At 50.7% G+C, this 21,999-nt stretch overlaps 1 protein-coding gene across 1 annotated transcript in view; it reads left to right on the top strand.

Annotated features, from left to right (window-relative positions):
• HECTD4 (HECT domain E3 ubiquitin protein ligase 4) overlaps positions 1 to 21,999 on the top strand; it is a 2,691,195-nt gene that overhangs the window by 1,696,117 nt on the left and 973,079 nt on the right. The window contains exon 59 of the mRNA XM_086943079.1: positions 1,110 to 1,291. Coding sequence (XP_086799205.1) covers positions 1,110 to 1,291 — 182 coding nt within the window. The remainder of the gene's footprint in view (positions 1 to 1,109; positions 1,292 to 21,999) is intronic.

Raw genomic sequence — 21,999 nt, 5'->3', positions numbered from 1 at the left:
TATTGATGTTTTCCTGTGACAATTTGGAGGCAGCGCGTAGTGTGGCTCACTGGTTAGAGGCGGCAGACCCGAGAGCAGAGGACAGCCCGGGACCAGGGTTCGATTCCCGGCGCGGCAGGTTTCTGGACCAGGGTCAGCGGACTCGATAATTCTCTCGCCTCGGTGCCCACTCTGATCAGCGATCACACTCAGCAACTCTGGGCATTAGCTTGCCTCATCTTCACTAACGGCCCCACCAGACCGCCGGGGATGCCTGGTCTCAGCCTGGAGATACCCATTAAGGGACCATCTCTCAGGGAAGCCAGGAAGGGTTTCGCAGCGGTCGAAGCGCCTTGGGACCCTACGGGTAAGTAGTGCGCTATATAAATGCCTATACATACATACATACATACATACATACTGGCACTGACGATGGAAGACAGAGGTCACCGGATGCAGTCTGTCACCTTGGATAATCGGAAGGTGGGGAATCTGCCGGATAGCAGTATCGGCTAGAAAGATTGTTAGCGAAGGTAACTAGCTTTTTCTTTTAGCTTAGCCATATTACTTAACAATGGACACTGCTGATAGTGATGCTAGTTATTTATGAGATATACATGTACTGGGTCCAAGAATAGTTTGGTATCAGAAGATATGCATAATCTGTTGCTCAATCTTGGGTTGCCACCTCACTCCATGCTATCATTAGCACCATGTTTTCAGTCTTAGGCTCCAACTTATTACAGATAATTGCTATTTCTAACTCAGTTGAAGCAAACTTTTACTACAAACCTAGAATGCATTAGCTCTTCAGGACTGGAACCGCAATATCAATGATGGACGTGAATGAGGTAGCCTCCTAGCAGAATTAATTAGTCCCCTTAATTGTGTCTAAAACTGGTGCATGTACAGTAACTACTGAGAATGGAAGTGCATGATGTTTACAACTTAAGTCAATTTACATACACACAAAAGGAATTGGCGTTCTCATGAATAAATGCATTCATATTACTATTTTATTAACTTTTTGAGGTAAGAAAATCTATAATTTAAATATGAAATGGTAGTCTACTTAAGATCAAGGTTTTCTGTATTGAAATGTTCCCATTCTGTATGTTTTCTGTTCACAGAGAACTCTTGAGATGTGAAGCATCTCTTGCCAGACTGTACTGCCGTATTGCTCTTCTGAACATCTTTGCTCCCAAATCCCCACATACATTTACTCGCCTCTTTCATATCCCTGCCGTAAGGGACATCACCTTGGAACACCTGCAGCTCCTTTCAAATCAACTTCTGGCTCCACCTCTGCCTGGTAAAGTAACATTCAAAACATAAAGATGATTGTCGTTTATGAATGTCACCTTCTCTGGAAGGAACAGTGACAATGCTTAACTTTAGTGAGCCAATGTTGTTTGAAAATTTGTATTACAATGGGTCAGTCTTGCTCTAGTCTCAATAATTGTGATATCCCTTTTAGCATTTCAATCTGAAAAAAGCCGATCACCAGATTTGTTTTAATGTTTGACAAAGTTTATAACCAATGTACATGAGAAAGTGACACCCAGTCTGGTTGTAGTTCAGCTCCTCACACATCAGAAACACGTAGGCCCACTACAAGGCCTCAAACGCAGTTGAGGCTGTTGAATATCCACCTCCAACAAGAGTAGGAAGAAGAGCGTACCCATGCCATCTTCTCCAAATGGACACACTAGATAGAATTGATCCGGATTCAACATCAAGCTCACCACCATACTTTATGCCATGGAAGTCTTACTCGACAGTATAACAACTCTTGAAGGTTAAGGACTAGCGTCCTGGAAATCAGCACTGCTCTTCTTCCAGATGCCATACCAGGACCTGGCCCAGTTCCTGTTTTGACGGGTGAGGTCCAGATGTAGATTGTCCAGTCGGCGGTTCCCCTCCCCTACCTTTTCTGTGGTATGTGAACTGAAGTTTGTAAGTATGATGCAAGAATAGACTCTACATCTGGTGATGGAAAATGTGCTCCCGTAAATGACATTTAGGCCCCTGGTAATGACTCTGCACACATAGGGACCTTCACCCAGGCAGTATGGGTTTTCTTTTTCAAAGTTCCTCGCCTGTTCCGGGTCTGGTAGCTTAGTGGACTAATGTATCCAGTGCAGGGGCCTGTGTTTGACCTCATGGTCACAGGTTCAAATCCCAGCGGGTCCACTCAGCCTTTCATCCATTTGAGGTCGATAAAATGAGTACCATTGAGTTGGGTAACTATAAACATCTGTTATTCAGCGCCTTGAGACCCCTGGGTGATAGTGCGCTTTACTAAGACACGTGTTATGTTATGTTCCTGCCAGTGCACTTTCAACCCCCTTATTGGGGCTTATGGGACCTTTGAATGGATCCATGCCATCTGATCCAGGCCCTGCCCCAGTTGGTGCCTATGAACCCTGCCTTGTTGTTTCGTCCTCACTCTTCAATAAAGGCCTTGGAGGCTGTTCTGCATTTGGTGATTGTGTCGGCTCAGCCTTTACGCCATTTTGCATGCGATCTAGACGAAAGCCCCTGTCTCATTCCAAATGCAATAGTAGAATGAGACAACTTTTTGGTTCCCGCTCAGATTAAATTCAGGTGCTCTCTATGATTTATCATGGCGATGATGACTATAGCAAGGCTGATTGCCTTCTTCTCCCTATGAACACAGATGCTGGTGACTACTTAGCCCTTCAACATGCTGGTGACTTAGACACATCACCTGCTGATGATGTAGACTGCCCTTCAGGGGTTACTATTGAGGAAGTGCCTTCTTTTACTGTGATACTGGTCCCTCATCTGTAGAAGACACCTAGTCAAATCTCACAGCAATTCTGCAGTCTATCCTCTCACCACTTAACCTTTGATGCTGTTTAGTGATCCCTTAATGCACAGCTTTCCAAACTTTTGATGTTGATGACACACCTTTTAGACAATCTTTATCTTGTGACCCAGCAATGTGAGCGAGCGAGCCTGAACCGGGGGTTCGGGAGGGTTCTCCCCCGAGAATGTTTTCTAAAAATAGTGGGGAAATGGTGCATTTTCAAGCAAATTTGAGAAAGCAGGAAGGTTAATAAAGCAATTTTTAATCTTTTTTAACAAAGACAGTGACTGGCAAAACTAGGTGTAAGCAAGGTTAGGTTTGTGCCTGAAACAAGAATATAATGATGCACACATTGGCACATGCCCTATTCAAGTTGCACCCACGACCCCCGTTAGCAACTCTCGAGATGCTTTCCAGAGAAATTGAGGCCCGCATGCACATCCAAACAATGTGGTCCCAGATAGTAGAACAAATAAATCGAAAGTAAAATCACTTGAATAAATACAAGAAAAATTATAACAACATTCTTTTTAATCACAACGTGTCTCGTAAAAAATCATTCATAAAATAGATACACAGTAAATCACATATAATGACCCTAGAGGGTAGGACAGGGAAGGGTAGTGATGGGATAGTGAAGGTATAGGAATTATAACACTGGTCATTAAGACCTGAATACACCAGAAATAATAATAGATTAACACAATGGAAAAAACAATTCATCAATTAATTCAGCAATCATGCCCCAAATAAAGCAGAATCACAAATGATAAGTCAGGGAAGAGGCTGAACACAGGTGGAAGTGTCGACGTTTCGACCCAAGTAGATGCAGTCATCAGTTTGGATGACTGCTGCTCCTTTGAATCCATTTATTAGCCCTTGACTACGTCCCGTACAGACCCTGCTGCTGGATGCGGCTATTGAACCACGATCCCTGAGTAATTCTTTGCCTTTTACCACAACGGCGTCTAACCACTGACATCTACAGTAATTACATCAGAACCCCCGTTCAAGGCTGTGTTTCTCCTGACAACAGAGATTTTAATGACACGCATGGCGCTCTCACCGTAACAGCGTATAAGGCATCGGTCCAAGACACGGTATTCCGGGTTCTCTATACAGCTCATGACCTACCACCTACAAACGTCTATAACACACCGGTATATGCAAATCAGACGCAGCCACAGTGTAGTATTGCTGAGAGCCATTGCAACCGAACCCCACGTGCTGTATTTCCTTAATAACTAAAGGACCTTGATCTATGGGCGGTACCTTTTTCAATACCTGATCAGAAGTCTCACAGACCAGATTCATTGCCCCTCCCTTCACGTCCCTTTGTCCTGATGAAGACCCTCTAGCAAGGTTTACACTACGCCTGCATCTACTTGGGTCGAAACGTCAACACTTCCTCCTGTGTTCAGCCTCTTCCCTGACTTATCATTTGTGATTCTGCTTTATTTGGGGCATGATTGCTGAATTAATTTATGAATTGTCCTTTCCATTGTGTTAATCTATTATTATTTCTGGTGTATTCAGGTCTTAATGACCAGTGTTATAATTCCTATACCTTCACTATCCCATCACTACCCTTCCCTGTCCTACCCTTTAGGGGCATTATATGTGATTTACTGTGTATCTATTTTATGAATAATTTTTTACGAGACATGTTGTGATTAAAAACAATGTTGTTATAATTTTTCTTGTATTTATTCAAGTGATTTTACTTTCGATGTATTTGTTCTACTATCTGGGACCACATTGTTTGTATCAACTAATCACCCAGGTCCCAGTGACTTTTTGGGTTAACCCGTGTTTTTACAGCACGCATGCACATCCAGGCAGGCCCCTTCAAACCCAGATATGAAGGTACAAAAGGCATATTCTGAGGGCCAGCTGGCCTCACTGGCTCACACAGTCCCGTACAAATGCCTTTTTAGAGACAAGGAGGTGATAGAGCGCAGCCTGCCCCTCCCTCCTCGCCGGGGTCACATGCGCAGGACCTCTGACCTTTGGCTATTGCCTGAAGTCCAGAGAGACTTTCTGATGGAGCTCGGGCCATTGTTTATCTTTCCAGATGCACAATAATGTGGCATGGTTAGCCTTCAGAAACAAAGAGGGCACGCATGGTTAGGCACCAGTCAAATCTGTGCCAGACTACGTGGGAGTTTTTAAATGTCTAAATATAATTTACAGAGCAGAGCGCCTGGGATGGGGGCAGAGGCGGCTCATGGCCAATATATCGCAACAAGGCTGCGCGCTCAGAAGCAGTGTAGGCAGGGCCAGGGCACATGCCTGCCAAGTATCACACATCAGGTGTGACGCTCACGCATTTCAGTGTTGTGTTCCGCATCACCACACTGAAATACATTGTCACGCATTTAATGCCACTCACCAGCGCGCACCACCGGCGGCACCTGTGCCCTGGCTCTGCTGCTCTGAAACGTGCTGCCAGCAACTGTTTGCTGGGCTTAGTCAGTGAATAAATAGTTAAGATTGTCTGCTCTCAGCTCTGGAGTGGCTGAGGGTGCTACAATATTACAAATCTGCCCAAACTGTATGGTGCATGGCTCCAGGCTGCATATTAATTACTGCGGGCCGTGCGGCTTTGTCTCACTTCTGCCAATTACCGAGGGGGGTGGGGGGCCTGACCTCTCAGCAGTGGTTACTAGTGGCTGTCACTGTGGCACACCATGGGGGCTCGGGATTACCGGATGTGACCTTACTAGTGCCGTCACGTCCAGAGGAAGAGGAAGTGAGGCAGAAGTGGCGGGGGACTGTCACCTGGCCGATGGTGTTAACTTCTGCCTTTTAATTTGTGCATTCAACAAATCCTTGGCTCAGTAAGTTTTAATTTAATTGAAGAGTGACACAGAAATGTAGCAATTGTGTCTCCAATCAGCCTTCCTGGAAAGGGTTCGACTAGAGAAGAGGTTTTCACGACGTAAGCATAAAACCTAGAACAACTACTCTTTGGATAATCCGTCCATTACATGAGAAACAACAAAAACCTCAAAATATGCCTGTAGCTCAGAGTTCTGTTGCACAGGCATGGCTGCAGGCTCCAGGCAGCCGGTGGGCAGTGTGTGACCAAGAGTGTGCCTGAGGTTGCCGTGCCCAAAGTGCCCGGGGTATGTGCTGCTGTCTGCACCTGTTACTAGAAGAGCAGCTGTACGTGGTTTTCAGAAGAGTCCACATGAGGTCCAGCTCGTAAAGGAAACGTAATCAACCTCTGTAGAAAGAGGAGAGTAGGAGGCGGACCAATCAAGCCTGTGCCGGTCGCCACACTCCACACAATTCCAAAGTGGGGATGTTTTCTGGCAGAATAAGTAACAGAGTTGTGAATAGTGAGCACCGTTTCAGTAAAATTGTATAGTTGCTGCTCTTTGTCTTGCCATCATGTCAGGGAACCAAGCCCCACCGCTCCCGATCATCCCTAGTCTTGTCATCCCAGGACCACAACCTTGGCAGCTATGAGGGCAGAGACGTGAGCAGCGACGCAGCACCGCACGCCACGTGGCGCAATCCCGGAGGGGGAGGAGGTGTCAATACTCTCACTGGCCTCTTACTCGTTAAATCCATGCCCGCGTCAGTCCGCCGCTGAGCCTTGAACAATGCTCCACTGAGCCTCAGTATTGCGGAATCGAGTTGCGAACCATGCAGATCCTCCCAGGCTCCGCTCCACTGCACTGCCTTGCACGCACGCCGCACGTCCTACCTCGTCCTTGCCTTACTCAAGCTTAGGACGGTAGTTCGCATTCCCCTAATATTGGCCCGGCCCGCAGACGTCGGCGCATTGCGCCGCGACACACCCACACATAGGAGGTGACAAAGTGCCGTGTCATTTCACACAGTTTGGAAAGCTGTGCCTTAATGGATCCCATTTTGGTGGATTCGATCACGTTTGCTTCTACACCAGCCATCAACCACCAGGTTGTGCATGGTCATCGTTCTGTTCCTGGGGATCCAGAATTTTTTACCTTTCAATCATCTCCTGAGAGGCTTGTCGTGCAGATATCTTCATCTTCAAAACAACATTCGGATTCTTTTCCTACCTCTCTGTAGGAAGCTGGCTTTTTATGTAGTATTGCCAATGTAAGGGCACACCATGCAAAAAGTCCAGAAGACCCTCATGTGCTTAGTTTAATAATCCCAAGTGCTCTATTTGTGGCAGTGTAGTCGAGCAGCTTAGGCTTGTGAGAGAGGAGTGTTGAGCATTTGTTGTACACACAGAGTCAATAAATGGTTAACCCATTCAATAAGAAATTCGGGACCAATTTATCAAAATAAAGTTGATTTTTATATGAATTTAGACACCATGATTTTTAGAATAACTTCAATACTTTCGGAGTTATCGATTTTCAAAGACAACAGTCAAATGCTCAAAGGTTTTGGCTTTACAAATGGCATTTACATTTACATGAGCCTCGAACTCTGTAATGTTATCCTATGGGAGGATAAACATAGACAGCAAACAGATACTTGCAGTTAGAGTTCAGGTTGTCCATTTGGACTAAGGGTGCTAGGGGGCAAAGGTCCAAAGATCCACCAGCAGTTTCGGATTACCTGCCCTGAGGTGTCTGGACGCAGAGGTGCTGGTCAGGATGGTATCCTTGAGTGCTACACCATAGAAGTTAATGGGTACCTAAAGCAAAGGCTTAGCGACTTGGGAGTAAGTCCAGATGAACCCAAATGGGGGCTCAGGTCGGAAGGTTCCCTAGGCCAAGGGGACACAGTCCGGTGTTACGGCCCAGGCTCTGGAGCTCAGGTACAGAGGGTCTTGGCTGGCTGGCCATTGGAGTTCGAGACTCTAATGGTTTGTCGGTCAGTTCTGCTAAGGGAAAAAAGCAAAACAGCAGGGCCATACTTGTTGTGGTTCTCTATTGTCCTTAAGTACCTCAACATGCAGGTAGTCTTCCAAGGCAGTGGTGTCCGGGCTGGACGTCGAACAAGCCTTGGCTCCGGAGATTGACTTACTGAACTCCTGTAATCTTCCAGGCAATATGGCCAATATTCAGAAACTCTTCATACGCTAGAGAGAATTAAAAAATCAAAAATTATTGAGTCTGAGAAATATCAATTTATGATCATGTTGGTTGACTTCAATACTAACGTATTGTATCATTACAGTCCTGTGCGGACAAAGCTAGAGAAGAAGCATTGAATATTTCCTTCCCAAGTTTCCTGCTAACTGTAGGACAGATAAACGTGGGCTCTTAAACTTAGAATTTTGAGGGAACACTAATTAACTTTTATGAATGGTTGTATGGAAAAGGATATCCCTGTTCACCACACACATTTCAGCAACCAGGTTCCTCTACATTCAACATTGTAGCTTCCTCCTATTCTGCCTTTGGCGTCCTATCCAACTGAATATGGTAGATAACATCAAGACCATAAAATACTATCTTTCAGAGTCACCATTTTGCCAGAGGATATAACATCTTGAAATATGAAGGGCGATACTTTTTTTCTCAATTAACCTAATGGACAAATACACTTGAATGCTAAAAAAGATAAAAAAAATTGTGGGAGTCCATGGCTTTAGGTGGCCATTGAGGAAATTGCCGGCTGAGCTCAAAATTAACTTGAAAAGTACGAATATTCCATCAAGTTTTTCTAGGAGTAAAAAATAAAATGCCGAAGCACTTTAAGCCTAAGCCAATCCCAGCTAGACATTGAAATGGAAATAGTAGACTACAGGGGGATCACTTGTGGATTGACCTGTGTGAAGTTGCAGTGTCTAAAAACACAGGCAGATACTGGAAGGTAGTTACAGACAATAGTGGAAATAGTTGAGCCTGAGCCAAATCCCATCATTAATGAAGAGTGGGTATGCTATTTCACAAATGTATATGATTCTAATTTTGCTGATAATTGTAAGGCAACTTTGAATAATTTCCCTTCTTTTGATATTTAGAATAATTAGAGACCAAGGAGGCACCACAGTGCTTATACTGCTGGTTCTGTCAGCGGCCTTTGACACACTCGATCATGCTATTTTGATCGACCGTGTCGCGGCCATGGGCATCCAACTTAAAGCTAAAGATCTGCTCGCCTCCTTCCTATCGGAAAGAACGCAGGCAGTTAGCCTGGGGCCATTTAAATCGGCTGAGATAACCCTACCGTGTGGAGTTCCTCAAGGCTCATCCCTAAGTCCGACACTTTTTAACATCTATCTGTCGGACCTAGCTAGAGTCATAAAGTCTCATGGGATGGGCCTTACTTCCTACGCTGACGACACACAGTTGGTGCTGGCCATAAATAATGACGGAGACAAGGTGGCAGAATGTTTCCAAGAAGGCATGCTGGCCATCAAGGATTGGATGGCCAGTAACTGCCTCAAACTTAACTCAGAGAAAACGGAGGTGGTTATCTTTGGGAAACTATCTCCAGTCTGGTCTAGTTCTTGGTGGCCTCCATCAATGGGATCTGCACCCAGTCCAGTTTCAAAGGTTAGGAACTTGGGAATAATATTTGACGATAACTTAAACTTCGTATCCCATGCCAATCAAGTTGTGTCAAAAGCCTTTCATAAACTCAGATTGATAAAAAAAATAATCAAATTTTTACCAGAAAGTGCAGGGAAAACATTGGTCAGTACTTTGGTAATGTCATTACTGGACTACTGTAATGGACTGTTTGCAAATGCACAATGCAGGGTCATCAAAAAAATGCAGACGGTCCAAAACGCAGCTGCCAGACTGCTTTCAAGGACCCCTAAATTTCAACCAATTTCACAAGTAATTCGAAACTACCACTGGCTGGCGATTAAGAATCGCATAAAATTCAAGGCCCTATGCTTGTCATATAAAGCTGCATACAATCAAGGCCCCCAGTTTATGTCAAAACAGTTAGCCGCATATTGTCCCAATAGACAGCTTAGATCCACTACTGCTCTTCAACTAGTGGTACCACGTACCAGGACAGTGTCCTGGGGAGACAGGCTTTTCGAGGTGACAGCAGCCAAACTTTGGAATGCTTTACCACTCCAGATTCGCTCCACCCCATCTTTGATCCAGTTTCGTAAAATGATAAAAACTTGGTTGTTCAATCAGTAAACCTAGCCTCTGTATTTAGCACTGAATCTGTAGTGCCAAGACGCCTAAGGGCATTTGTTCGAGCTGTACAAATTTCAAAAATAAATAAATAGCGATTACAGGCCACTTTTCAGTAAAACAGACGGAAGAATTTATCCTTAAAGCTCAACCCTCTAGGGCCAGGGGACCCAATGAAATACCTATCTGACATCTAGCCGCAGATTCCTTAACTCAGAATACCCCGAGGCGTCAGACTGGATCTGTAAAACTTTCCGCAGCAGCATCTCTGCCGCACAGCTCCGCCCTGACGTCGTCCACGGACGTGACATCAGCGGAGCCATATATGCCCCTCCCGGCACGCTGACGTCAGTTTTCTTCTTTTCCGCGCCCCAGCGCGGTTCCTGGAAAAACAAGCAGTTCCTTGGCATGTTTTTAGGGCCTTCTCCACGCCTTCGGCGTCACAGAACAGTGAGCAATGCCTTCGGGCTTTAAGTCGTTTAAGACCTGTGCATGCCAGATGTCTGTCACGAACATGCACGCCATCTGTATGTGGTGCTGGGAGTGCACCACGACTCCAAAGAGTGCGACACCTGTCAACAAATGAAACCTAAGTCCTTAAGGGAGCGTCGTATGAAATTGCTGACTGCACGGCTGTCCGGTCCTGCTCCTTCGCGCCGCCGTTCTACCTCTCTGGATCGGGCCCGTTCCCGAGGTTGTTCTCGCAGACGTCATTCAGAAGCGGGTAAGCACAAACGTAAGTCGCAGAGGTCTTCCTCCAATACATGTGACACTGGCGCCCGTTCCTCGCTCCGTGCCAGGCACGGGCGTCCGGCAATCGTCTCCTCCATACCCTGCCTTTCCGGGAGTTGGAGTGACGCAGGCCCAAATGGAGGCTTATTCAACAACACTCCACTCTTACTTTGGGTCCCCCCCTTTCCCTGGTGGGCCTTTGGGTCCCACAGAGGTGGAAGACACCCATGTCGGGTCCTCGCCAGTGGATTCGTCCTCGGCGCCGGCTTAGGGCATCAAATCCGGTCCCTCCCAGTCTGCCGTTCAGCCCACCCCTCCAGTCCCCGCATAGCCCTATGCGGCTTCCTGCGCTGATGTCTGAGGCGGTGCTGGGCTCGACACCCTGTCGACGTCTTTTCTCCTCGCAAATTGCAGTGGGATCGCCGTCGGAAGGCGCCCAGACCTAGTCCCCTTTGGAGGTCGTCGACATCGAGACGACTCCGACTCCGTGTCGGTCGACACCGGTGCCGGCGTTTACGCCTCCTGTTTTGCGTGTGGTTGACGTTTCTCTGGACTCCCTGGGTCCGGGGTCGTTTTGGTGCCCCATGGTGCAGGTACCTAGTGTTGCGTGGCCTTCGGATCAGCCTCAGGCTTCTCCACTTTTGCTGTCAAGTGGACGGGTTAGTCTCCAACCGTCTCCTACCGATGGTTTATTGTCGCCTTTCAGGATGGCAACTGAGGCTACTGTTGCCTACTCACGGGCTATTCGCAGGGCGGCAGCTATTCTTTGATTTCAGCCCCCTGTGGTTTCCCCGCCTTCTGATCCTTTACTGGATCTTCTCCACATGGAGCCTATTGATCTGGATCTGTGAGGTCCCGGTCCAACGGGAGGTCGAGGGACAGGTCGCGGGGACGGAGCCGTCACAGCTCCGGGAGTCGGCGCCACTCCTCCGGGTCCAAGTCGTCGGGTAAGAAGCATAAGAAGTCGAAGAGACATCATCGCTCTTCTGGCTCCCCCCGACGCTCGCGCGATGCGGCCGCGGGTTCGGGTGACACCGCCCACGCGGCTCCTCGGGAGTCGCGGGCGCCGCGTTCGGCCCCATACCCCCCGGTCCCTGGGCTGAACGCGACGCCGGAGGAGATCGAGCGTTTCCTCATGGCCATGAGGTCCCTTTCTCCTCCGACGGGTTCCACGGCGCCTTCGGGCCCAGTGAACCCGTCTGGGGGCCCTAGTGGGTCGTGGACTTCGACGCCGTCGGGTGCTTCGGCCTCGACGCCGCAGGGCCCCACGATCCCGACACCGCCGGTGCCCTCGGGCCCGGCGCCGCAGGGTACAGCGGCCCTGGCGTCGTCGGCGCCTTCAGGCCCGGCGCCGCAGGGCGCCGCTGGACCCTCCTCGGGCGATGGATCGTCTCCGGTGGACCTTACGACCCCCCCGGCGCCGGTCCGTGTGGTGTCCCCTCCGGCGTCGTCCTCGGGCGGCGCCGTCCCCGATGCCTCCTCTCAATCGGTTCCGACGTCGGGACGACGCCTATCGGCGCCTCTCTCGACGCCGTTCGGAGATTTTAATTTCTATGAACCGTCCTCATTCACTTATGACCCTCAATCTCAGGAGATGGGGGAAGAGGAGAATTGGGAGGGGTCTGAGGACCCTCTGACAAGGGAATGTCAGTCTAACAAGGACTGGACAGGAGACCTTGGGGAGGCCAGTGGCCTGGACACCTCTCCAGACACTGGATTCGTCTCTCCTCCTTCCGTGGCTTCGGAGGAGGGTGCTACTTATAGTGTGGTGTTGATGAGGGCTGCTAAGGCTTTGGGCCTTGAGCTCCCCGTCGCGGCCGTGAGGACTAACCTCCTCACTGAGGTCCTTAAGCCACAGTCATGCTCCATGGAGCCTCTGCTGCCGTTTAATGAGGCCTTGACGGACGTTCTTTTGGGCACTTGGTCCAGGCCCGCTACAGGTTCGCCTGTAGATAGGAACGTGGCCAGACGCCACCGCCCGGCCCCGGGCGACCCATGTTTCCTGTCCACCCACCCCACCCCCGAGAGTCTGGTTATCCAGGCCTCTAACTCCCAGACCGCCTTCCCGACGGCTCCCCCCGATCGGGAATCCAAGAGGTACGAGGCCTATGGCAAGAAAGTGTTCTCGTCCCTTAGCTTGGGACTGCGGTCTTCCAACACCGCATGCCTCTTGGGCCGTTACACCCACTCTCTGTGGGAAACGGTGGCGGAAGTGCTGCCAGAGTGTCCGTTGGAGGTACGGGCCAAACTCGGCCAAGCCCTAGTGGAGGGCCGGGATGCAGCGAAGTATTCAATCAGGTGCGGACTGGATACTACTGACTCACTGGGCAGAGCGATGGCTACGACGGTGGCGATACGACGCCACGCCTGGCTGAGATCCGCCAACTTCTCGGCAGACGTCCAAAATACACTCATGGACATGCCGTTCGTTGGCCGTCGCCTCTTTGGCGACAAGGCAGACCACGCGCTTGAGCGTTTTAAGGACTCCAGGGCTACGGCCAAGTCCTTGGGCCTCTCGGCCCCGCGCCAGCAAATGGGTGCCTTTCGCTCCTTTCGTGGCCAAGGAAGGGGCGCCCCCACACGTGCCGCCAGCCACTCGCCGCAAACTGTCGTCCAGCGCGGCCGTGGGAACCGCCGTGGAGGCGGTCGGGGAAACAAGCGGAGCCAGTCCACACCTGCCCCCGCAGCATCTGCCTCTAAACCCTCCTAGTCCGTGCTTTTCGGCCCATGTGACGCCAGTGGGAGGCAGGGTTCGCCATCACCACTCTCACTGGCGCACAGTCACTTCGGACAGGTGGGTGCTGCAGATCGTCCGAAGGGGCTACTCCCTCCCCTTCGAGACAACCCCTCAAGCCATGCCACCGCAACACCACCGCGTATCGGGGGATCACTTGCGGCTCCTGCAGGAGGAAGTTTCGGCCCTCTTGGCCAAGAGGGCCATCGAGCGCGTTCCTGGGCCAGAAGTAGGACGTGGTTGCTACTCCCACTACTTCCTGGTACCCAAGAAGGGCAAAGCGGGCCTACGCCCTATCTTGGATCTGAGGAACGTCAACGGCTTCCTCCGGAAGGAGAAGTTCAAAATGCTGACACTGACTCAGGTCTTGGCTGCCCTAGACCCAGGAGACTGGATGGTAGCGTTGGACTTGCAGGACGCGTATATTCACATTCCCGTCCTGCCGGCCCACCGGCGTTACCTGCGGTTCACGGTAGGCCTCAGGCACTTTCAGTTTACCGTGCTCCCCTTCGGCCTTACCAGCGCCCCACGGGTGTTCACGAAGGTGATGGCGGTGGTCGCAGCTCACCTGCGCAGGTTAGGGGTTTCAGTCTTCCCCTACCTAGACGACTGGTTGTTGAAGGCGGGCTCGCCCCAGGCAGTCGTCAGCCACCTCCAGACTACGGCGGATCTCCTGCACCGGCTGGGATTTTCCATCAATGTGCCGAAGTCACACCTGTGCCCCTCTCAGAAGCTCCTTTTCATCGGAGCGGTTCTCGACTCGGCGCAGTTTCGGGTTTACCCGCCCGAACAGCGGGTTCGGGATATACAGGCTCTGATTCCGATCTTCGGGCCGTTATCCCGGGTTTCGGTCAGGTTGACGCTGCGGCTTCTGGGGCTGATGGCCTCCTGCATCCTTCTGGTGCATCACGCACGGTGGCGGATGCGGGCTCTGCAGTGGGACCTGAAGTTTCAGTGGGCCCAGCACCGGGGCAACCTCACCGACCATGTCCTGATCTCGGAGGGCACTGCGAGACAGCTGCAGTGGTGGCTCACGGACCGCGATTGGGTCAACAGCAGATCCCTCTCCCTTCCCCAACCGGAGCATGTGGTTGTGACGGACGCGTCCTTCCAGGGCTGGGGAGGCCACTTGGGAGAGGCGGAGATCAGAGGACTCTGGTCTCTGGCGGAGTCCCGGCTCCATATCAATCTGTTGGAGCTGCGGGCGATTCGTCTGGCACTGAAAGCATTCCTCCCGTCTGTCCGAGGGAGTGCAGTGCAGGTGTTCACGGACAACACCACCGCCATGTGGTACTGCAACAAACAGGGCGGTGTGGAGTCGTGGACCCTTTGCCAGGAGGCTCTGCGCCTCTGGCAATGGCTGGAACATCAGGGCGTGACTCTGGTGGTTCAACACCTGGCAGGTTCTCTGAACGCCAGGGCGGACGAACTCAGCCGTCGGTGCTCGATGGATCACGAATGGCGTCTGAACTCGGACGTGGCGTAAGGCCTCTTTCTTCGATGGGGAGAGCCTTGGTTAGATCTATTCGCCACCGAAGAGAACCCGCAATGTCATCAGTTCTGCGCGTTGGAATTTCCAAGGCGGCACTCGCTCGGAGACGCTTTTCTTCGCGAGTGGAGCTGCGGTCTGTTGTACGCCTTTCCACCTATACTCTTCTGCCCAGAGTGCTGAAGAAGATCAAGCGTGACCGGGCACAAGTCATCCTTGTGGCTCCGAACTGGGCACGAAGGTACTGGTATCCCGAGCTACTCAGTATGTCAGTCGATCCCCCGGTTCGTCTGCCTCTTCAGGAGGACTTTCTGTCGCAGCAGCAGGGGACGGTCCTCCACCCGAACATGTCCAGTCTCCACCTCCATGCATGGAGATTGAGCGGCGACAGTTGAGGCCATTTGACTTGCCTCCTGAAGTTTGCAACATCATTCTGGCAGCCAGGCGTCCCTCCACAAAGACGGTATACGCCTGCAGGTGGAACAGATTTGTGGCATGGTGCACAGCAAAGGCTGTGGATCCCCTCAATGCCCCTCTCTCTGAGGTTCTTCTCTTCCTTCTTTCTCTTGTTCAGCAGGGCTCTGCTCTGGGCACTATCAAGGGCTATCTTTCGGCTCTTTCAGCCTTTCTGAGGCTGCCTGATCAACCTTCTTTGTTCAAGTCCCCTATCGTAAATTGATTCCTGAAGGGCATCACTCATACTTTTCCTCCTGTTCCCTTCGTGATGCCTCAGTGGGACTTAAACCTGGTTCTCACATTTCTGATGTGCGCTCCCTTTGAGCCACTTCACAACTGTCCTCTTCGCCTTCTTTCTTTGAAGACTGCCTTCCTGGTAGCCATCACCTCTGCCAGGAGAGTGAGTGAGCTCCAGGCTCTTTCTTGTAAGCCTCCTTTCCTTTCAGTCCATCCGGACAAGGTTGTTTTGAGGACTAGGCCCTCCTTCTTGCCTAAGGTGGTCACGGCCTTCCACATTGGGCAGTCCATCACATTGCCCACCTTCTTTCCGCCTCCGCACCCCTCGAGAGAGGAGGAGAGGCTCCACCGTCTGGACCCAAAACGTGCGCTCTCGTTCTATCTGGATCGCATGCGCCAGTTCCGGGTGGATGATCAACTCTTTGTTGGGTACGCGGGCGCTAAGAAAGGGAAACCGGTGCACAAACGGACCATCTCTAGATGGATTATCATGTGCATCCAGGCGTGTTACTCCTTGGCTAAGAAGGAACCCCCTGTTGGGCTGAGGGCTCATTCCACTTGAGCCACGGCCACTACAACTGCCTTGGGCCGAGGTGTGCCCTTGCAGGACATTTGCCAGGCAGCTACGTGGGCCTCGTTGCACACGTTTGCGCAGCACTACTGCCTGGACAGTCAAGTCCGGAGGGACGGCTACTTCGGCCGTTCCGTTCTCCAGGACTTTCTGGTGTAAATATTGGTTCTCAGACCCACCACCACGGGAATGGTATTGCTGGGGTATCTATTCTAAGGTAAGGAATCTATCACTAACGTGTCTCTTTCAGATGCACAAGTTACTACTTGTGTAACAATATATCTGTAAGAGACATTAGTTAGTGATAGATTCCTTACCGACCCACCCATCCTCCCCGTTCTGCGAACCGATATCTAGGGTTAAGGTCATCCCCTTTCAGGGCCCTAGTTTCTTGGCACCAGTGTCGGTTTTTGTCATGGCTCTGCGCTTCTGGGGCGGAAAAGCTGTGGCTAAGAACTGACGTCAGCACGCGGAGGCGGCGTCTAAGTACTCCGACGTCATCACGGCGCCCACGACGCCGACGACGAACGCGGAGCCGCAGACGACGCCTACCGACGCGCAAGGGTACTGCTACGCAAAACTTTCCGGATCCAGTCTGACACCTGGGGATATTCTAAGGTAAGGAATCTATCACTAACTAATGTCTCTTACAACCTGACTCGCCAACTACGCGGTGAACTTCACCGTTGGCGACACTACTCTCTCTCTTGGCTGGGGAGAATAGCGGCTATAAAAATTACGAACGAGGAGGCGCCTCTACATGCCGAGCGGATGGTGGGAGACATATGAGACAGGTTGAACTGCCTTGTCCACCGTAAATATCGTCAGCTGCTCCATCGTGAGGGGGACAATTTGGGCGGTTATTGGCATGGTTGCTGAAGCTAGAGCGTCCCCCCCCCCCCCCCCCCCCCCCCCCCAATCATATCGACGCTCAAACAAGCAGATGGGCATTCCGTATCCACACAGACGGCCAACGCAACGGGTTAGGAGGGGAAATTCACCTTGAGGACCTACAAGAGGCAGTCCAGAATATGGCATGTGGCGGGTCTCCAGGCCCAGATGGCCTTCTGGTGGAATACTTCCAAGCTTTAGCAGACCTTCTGCTCCCTTGTTTGCTAATGACCCTGCAGGAGGCCAAACGAGTGGTTCCTAATCGGGCAAGGACACTTATATTCCTGGTGGGAAACATACTTTACCACGCCACTTTTACCACGCAGTGCTTTTACAACGCAGGTTTTACAACGAAAACCATTACAACGCATTGCACTGGGGGGCGGTCTTGGATAAGTAATTGTTTAATTTACTATCCAACACCTTCCCTACTATCCACGGGGACTGGAGTTGGAATAGTAAATTAAACTATTCACTATCCAGCACCCCCCAAAGCAATGCGTTGTAATGTCTTGCGTTGTAAAACTTGCGTTGTAACAGCATGCGTGGTAAAAGCATGCATTGTAACAACGTACATCCATTCCTGGTTCATACCGGCCCTTATCCATGCTGGGAGTTGACAGTAAGATATTGTCCAAGGTACTGGCAATGCATTTGGGTTGGATAGTGACACATTTGGGTCATAATGACCAATGTGGGTTTATGCCAGGCAGGGTGACCCATATCAATCTGCGATGGTTATCTCATGTACTACACTCGGCGGCTGATATGAATATTCAGGCAGTTGCAAAGAATATCAAAAAAGCCTTTGACACTCTTTGGTGGGACTAGCTATGGGAGGTTCTGGGGAGAATGGGCCTTGGTCAGGCCTTGGTCAGCACAGGTCCTCAGTGGTGGTGTGATCTTTGACACTAACTTTACGGAGCTGGGCATGAGACAGGGATGCGCTTTGTCCCCACTTCTTTTTGCGCTGGCATTGGAGCCATTGGCGATTAGTCTATGATACAACATGGACCGCTGGGGCATAGTTGTGGACGATCGTACCCATGTTGTGTCCCTATATACAGATGACGCACTACTTTGTATCTCACCCTCAGTAAGCGATGCCCGCCCTTTTGAACGTCTTGTCGGCGTTCTGAGCCATGCCAGGGTTGATTATCAATAGCCAGAAGTCGGTTATGTTCCCACTGGTGACTCTGGTTGGGAAAGAGTTCGTGGATCTCCCCACATTGGAGTTTAAGTGGGAATGTGAACATATCTGTAACTTAGGTATCCATGTCGCACATACGGCAGAGGCTCAGTACACCATGAACATGGGAGCAGTCCTTTCGGGTCTGGAGTCCTCCATCTCTTTCTGGAACCTCCTCCCCTTGTCTTTTATGGGGCGAGTGGCCCTTGCCAAGATGGTCCTCTTGCCTCGCTGCCTCTATGTTCTCCAGAACTTCTTTTGTTACATCCCTAGAACCACCTTTACCACTCATCAGCCTCCTTGTATCTTTGATGTGGGCTGGGAAGCGTAGCAGGGTGAAATTAGAGATACTAAAACTGATTATGGACTTGGGAGGCCTGGGTCTACTGGACCTTGGCTTTACTATTTTGCTGGACGCCTCCAGTATGCGGCACAGTGGTGTGCTGAGGGTCCAAAGACGGAGAATGATCTTTTAGCAGATTGGGGACTGGGGGCAGAGCTCCCGAGATAGCTTATGATGGGTTTTAGGAATGTCCTGCATTGCCGTTTGTGGTTCTCCAGGTTGTGTGAGCCTGGGAACAAGCGGTCACCCTGGTCTTGCGAAGGGCCCTGTTTGCTTAGCTACTTCCCCTCCATTAGCTCCACAGCTTCCATCACATACAAACTGTGATGGACCTATCTGGGTGATTCACCGGTGAATGTGTGGCAGCAGGCGACTTTTACCTGAATGGGACATTTTTCTCCTTTGTTGATGCAAGGGAATACTATCAGGTCCCAGGGGGTCATTTTTTACAATATGCGCGTTTCCTGCTAAACCCGAGGAATCCCAAACTTTTTGTTTTGTAACATGTTTTTATTGACATTTTGCATGGACAGTGGCATGGTATATCAGATAGCATTCACATATAATACAAACACTTAGCATATATCTCAGAGCACATTATTAAGCATGTCATCACCAGTCACGTGTCCAGTCGCCATAGAAGTCCTCCAATAAGGACATGCTGAATGTAACTGAGGGGAGAAACTGGGGGTTCATGGGATGCAGAGTACTAAGAGCGGATATAACTGACGTGTGGCGTGTACTCCTGTAATAATTCAGTATGGTAGGGTATCAAGGGCGTAGGAGGGGACCTATACTCGGTCTAGGGACGAGTGGACGGCTCATCCTGAATGCCCTTAGGTAGGCATTGCTGTCAGTTAGCTGCGGGTATGTCTTGCGGTTGGGGTATGGTGTTCCTGTCCGCGGTTTGTCCCTGTGGTAGTGTGATTTGCGATGTGTGGGGGACTCCTATCGGGTCGTCTTGGGTCGGTGGTTGCATGAATTGATGTAGTAGGATGGCCCAATCCAATGATATGGGGTGTTTACGTATCCCCTTCACCTCCTCTTCCCTTAATGTTTCTTCCTCCGCTAACGCCCATTTCTTTACTGCACCCACCCGGACTCGACCGGGGGGCCTGTGGGTGACCGCCAGTGCATGGCTATGTTTCGTTTTACTAATAAAATAGCTAGGGAGGCGAACCTGAGGGGTACCTTGTGTTGCTTCTTTCTCTGGTAAAGGCCCAGTGCACAGGCGCCCCAAGTATCCAGGAACGTGAGCCCAGTGAGAGTTCTGAGGGAAGTATATGGTGTGTTGCCACATGTAATTGACATCTGGGACATGAGAACTGGGTTTCAGGATAAAAGCGTTGGAGACGTGCCGGTGTCAAGTAGGCCCTGTGCAGAACATAGTATTGTATGTTTTTGAAGCGCGCGTTTTGGGACACCTTCTTGGGATATTCAGGTGCCCTGTCCCATTCCTTCTCGTGTAAGAAGAGGCCTAGTTCCTCTTCCCAATTACCTCTGAGAGCCTCTAGAGGCACATTTCTGAGTTCCCTGATAGCCTTATAGAGCCAAGTGACCAGGTGTAACCTCGTCCCCATATGTAAAGTTGTGTGTATGACTGAGTGTATAGGTGGTTCCCCTGCCGAGAGGTCGCAATATGGACGATAGTTTGCGAGGAGCTGGCGGTGGAGCAGAAATTGGCCCACTGGGAGATCATACTCCTCCGTCAACCGCTGGAATGGTCGGAGCTGGCCATCCTCAAATAGTCACTCCACTTCCGTGATGCCACAGTCCGTCCATGCTCGCAACATGTGCGATGTGTAGTAGTGTTCCTGCATGGGCCACCCGGCCAGAGGGAGGAGGGGGAAGTATGGGTCCCTCACGGACGACATCCGGTGTATCCTTAACATATACTTGCGCGCGATCGTGATGTGTAGGGGTTATGTGCGCCTAGGTTTGGTGCCTGGTAAGAGTAGCCAACAAAGTTCTGGGATGGGCGCTGGACCATTTTCAGTGTGTGTCTCCCCCAAGTGTCTGCCTGCCGTCCATTAGGAAAGCCACTGGAGTTGGGCGGCCAAGAAATATGATTCAAAAGAAGGGGCGGCAAGGCCTCCCTGCGTGGCCGGCAGTTGCAGTTTCGCTAGTGCTATCCTATGTCTACTTGTCCCCCAGATCAAGGAGCTTAGGAGTACATCTAATTCTCTGAAGAAGGCTCTGGGCAGGATGATGGGCAGGTTCGTGAAGTAATATAACAGCCTTGGAACCATGATCATTTTGGCGATAGCCACTCGACCAATCGGGGCTAGGGGGAGATTCTTCCAGAATCCCACTGAGGCTCTGATGCCAGCTAGTGCCTTGCGGTGATTACCGTCGTAAATATCGGTCGGTGTGTGATAGAGACGAAACCCTAGGTATCGAGGAGCCTCCGCGCTCCAGGCGATGGTTTGGTCGCCTAGTCTGACGACCCGAGGGGGAAAGTGTGGGTGCAGTGGGTATACTGTGGATTTCTCCCAGTTGACATGCAACCCGGAGATTCCCGCAAACTCAGTCAATGTGGTCCATATGGGTGATAAGTCAGCAGCGATGTCCTTGATGTATATTAGGGTATCGTCGGCGTACATAGAAACACTATGTGTGGTGTCTGCTATGGGAATTCCCCACAGTTCCCCCTCCCGTTATAGCTGGACGGCCAGTGGTTCCACAGTGAGGGCAAAGAGCAGAGGCGAAAGCAGGCATCCTTGCCTCGTGCCCCGTTGCACCGCGAATTCAGGGGAGATACAGCTCCCTATGAGTACCCTTGATGTAGGTTTAGTGTATAAGAGCCGTGTGTACGCCAGGAGCGTAGGGCCAAGGCCTAGTCGTCGAGTACCGAGAAAAGGTAACTCCACGTGAGGGTGTCGAAAGCCTTTTCAAGGTAGAGGATGAGGCAATCTGCTCTCGGGTGGGTGTCCCCTATTTGATCTTGAACATGGAACAGCCGGCGTATATTCTGAGACGTGTTCCTGCTCGGGACGAAACCACACTGGTCAGGATGTATCAGGGGCCCTATAATTTGCGTGTACCTGTCCGCCAAGATCTTCCCGAGAATTTTTGCAGTCAGTAGAGAGGAGTGTGATAAGGCGATACTAGGCCGTCAATTGTGGGTCGCGGTTGGGTTTCAAGAACGTCACAATGACCCATTCTCTGAGGGATTTCGGCAGTTCCCCGGCATTCAGTGCAGCGCCATACATTGCTGCCAGTCTGGGGACCAATAAGGGGGAGAAGGCTTTATAATATTCCAGGAGAAGTCCGTTTAGTCCCAGTGCTTTGTTGCGGGCTAAGGCGCGCAGAGCCTGGGAGATGTCTGCAGGTTTTATCCTCACCTCTAGTGACTTCTGGTCCTCCCCCGTGATCTCAGGAAGCACCAGGGGGCAAGGAAGTGGTCTATTCTGTCCTGCTCAACTGGAGTTGGGTGACTGTATACCTCCGAGTAGTGTTGGTGAAATGCCGAGAGTATCTGATTTTGGGA

The sequence above is a fragment of the Lissotriton vulgaris genome, chromosome 11, assembly GCF_964263255.1.
Source record: "Lissotriton vulgaris chromosome 11, aLisVul1.2, whole genome shotgun sequence".
Taxonomy (NCBI): domain Eukaryota; kingdom Metazoa; phylum Chordata; class Amphibia; order Caudata; family Salamandridae; genus Lissotriton; species Lissotriton vulgaris.
The sequence above is the reverse complement of the archived record's forward strand: the minus strand, read 5'-3'. Positions and strand labels throughout refer to the sequence as shown.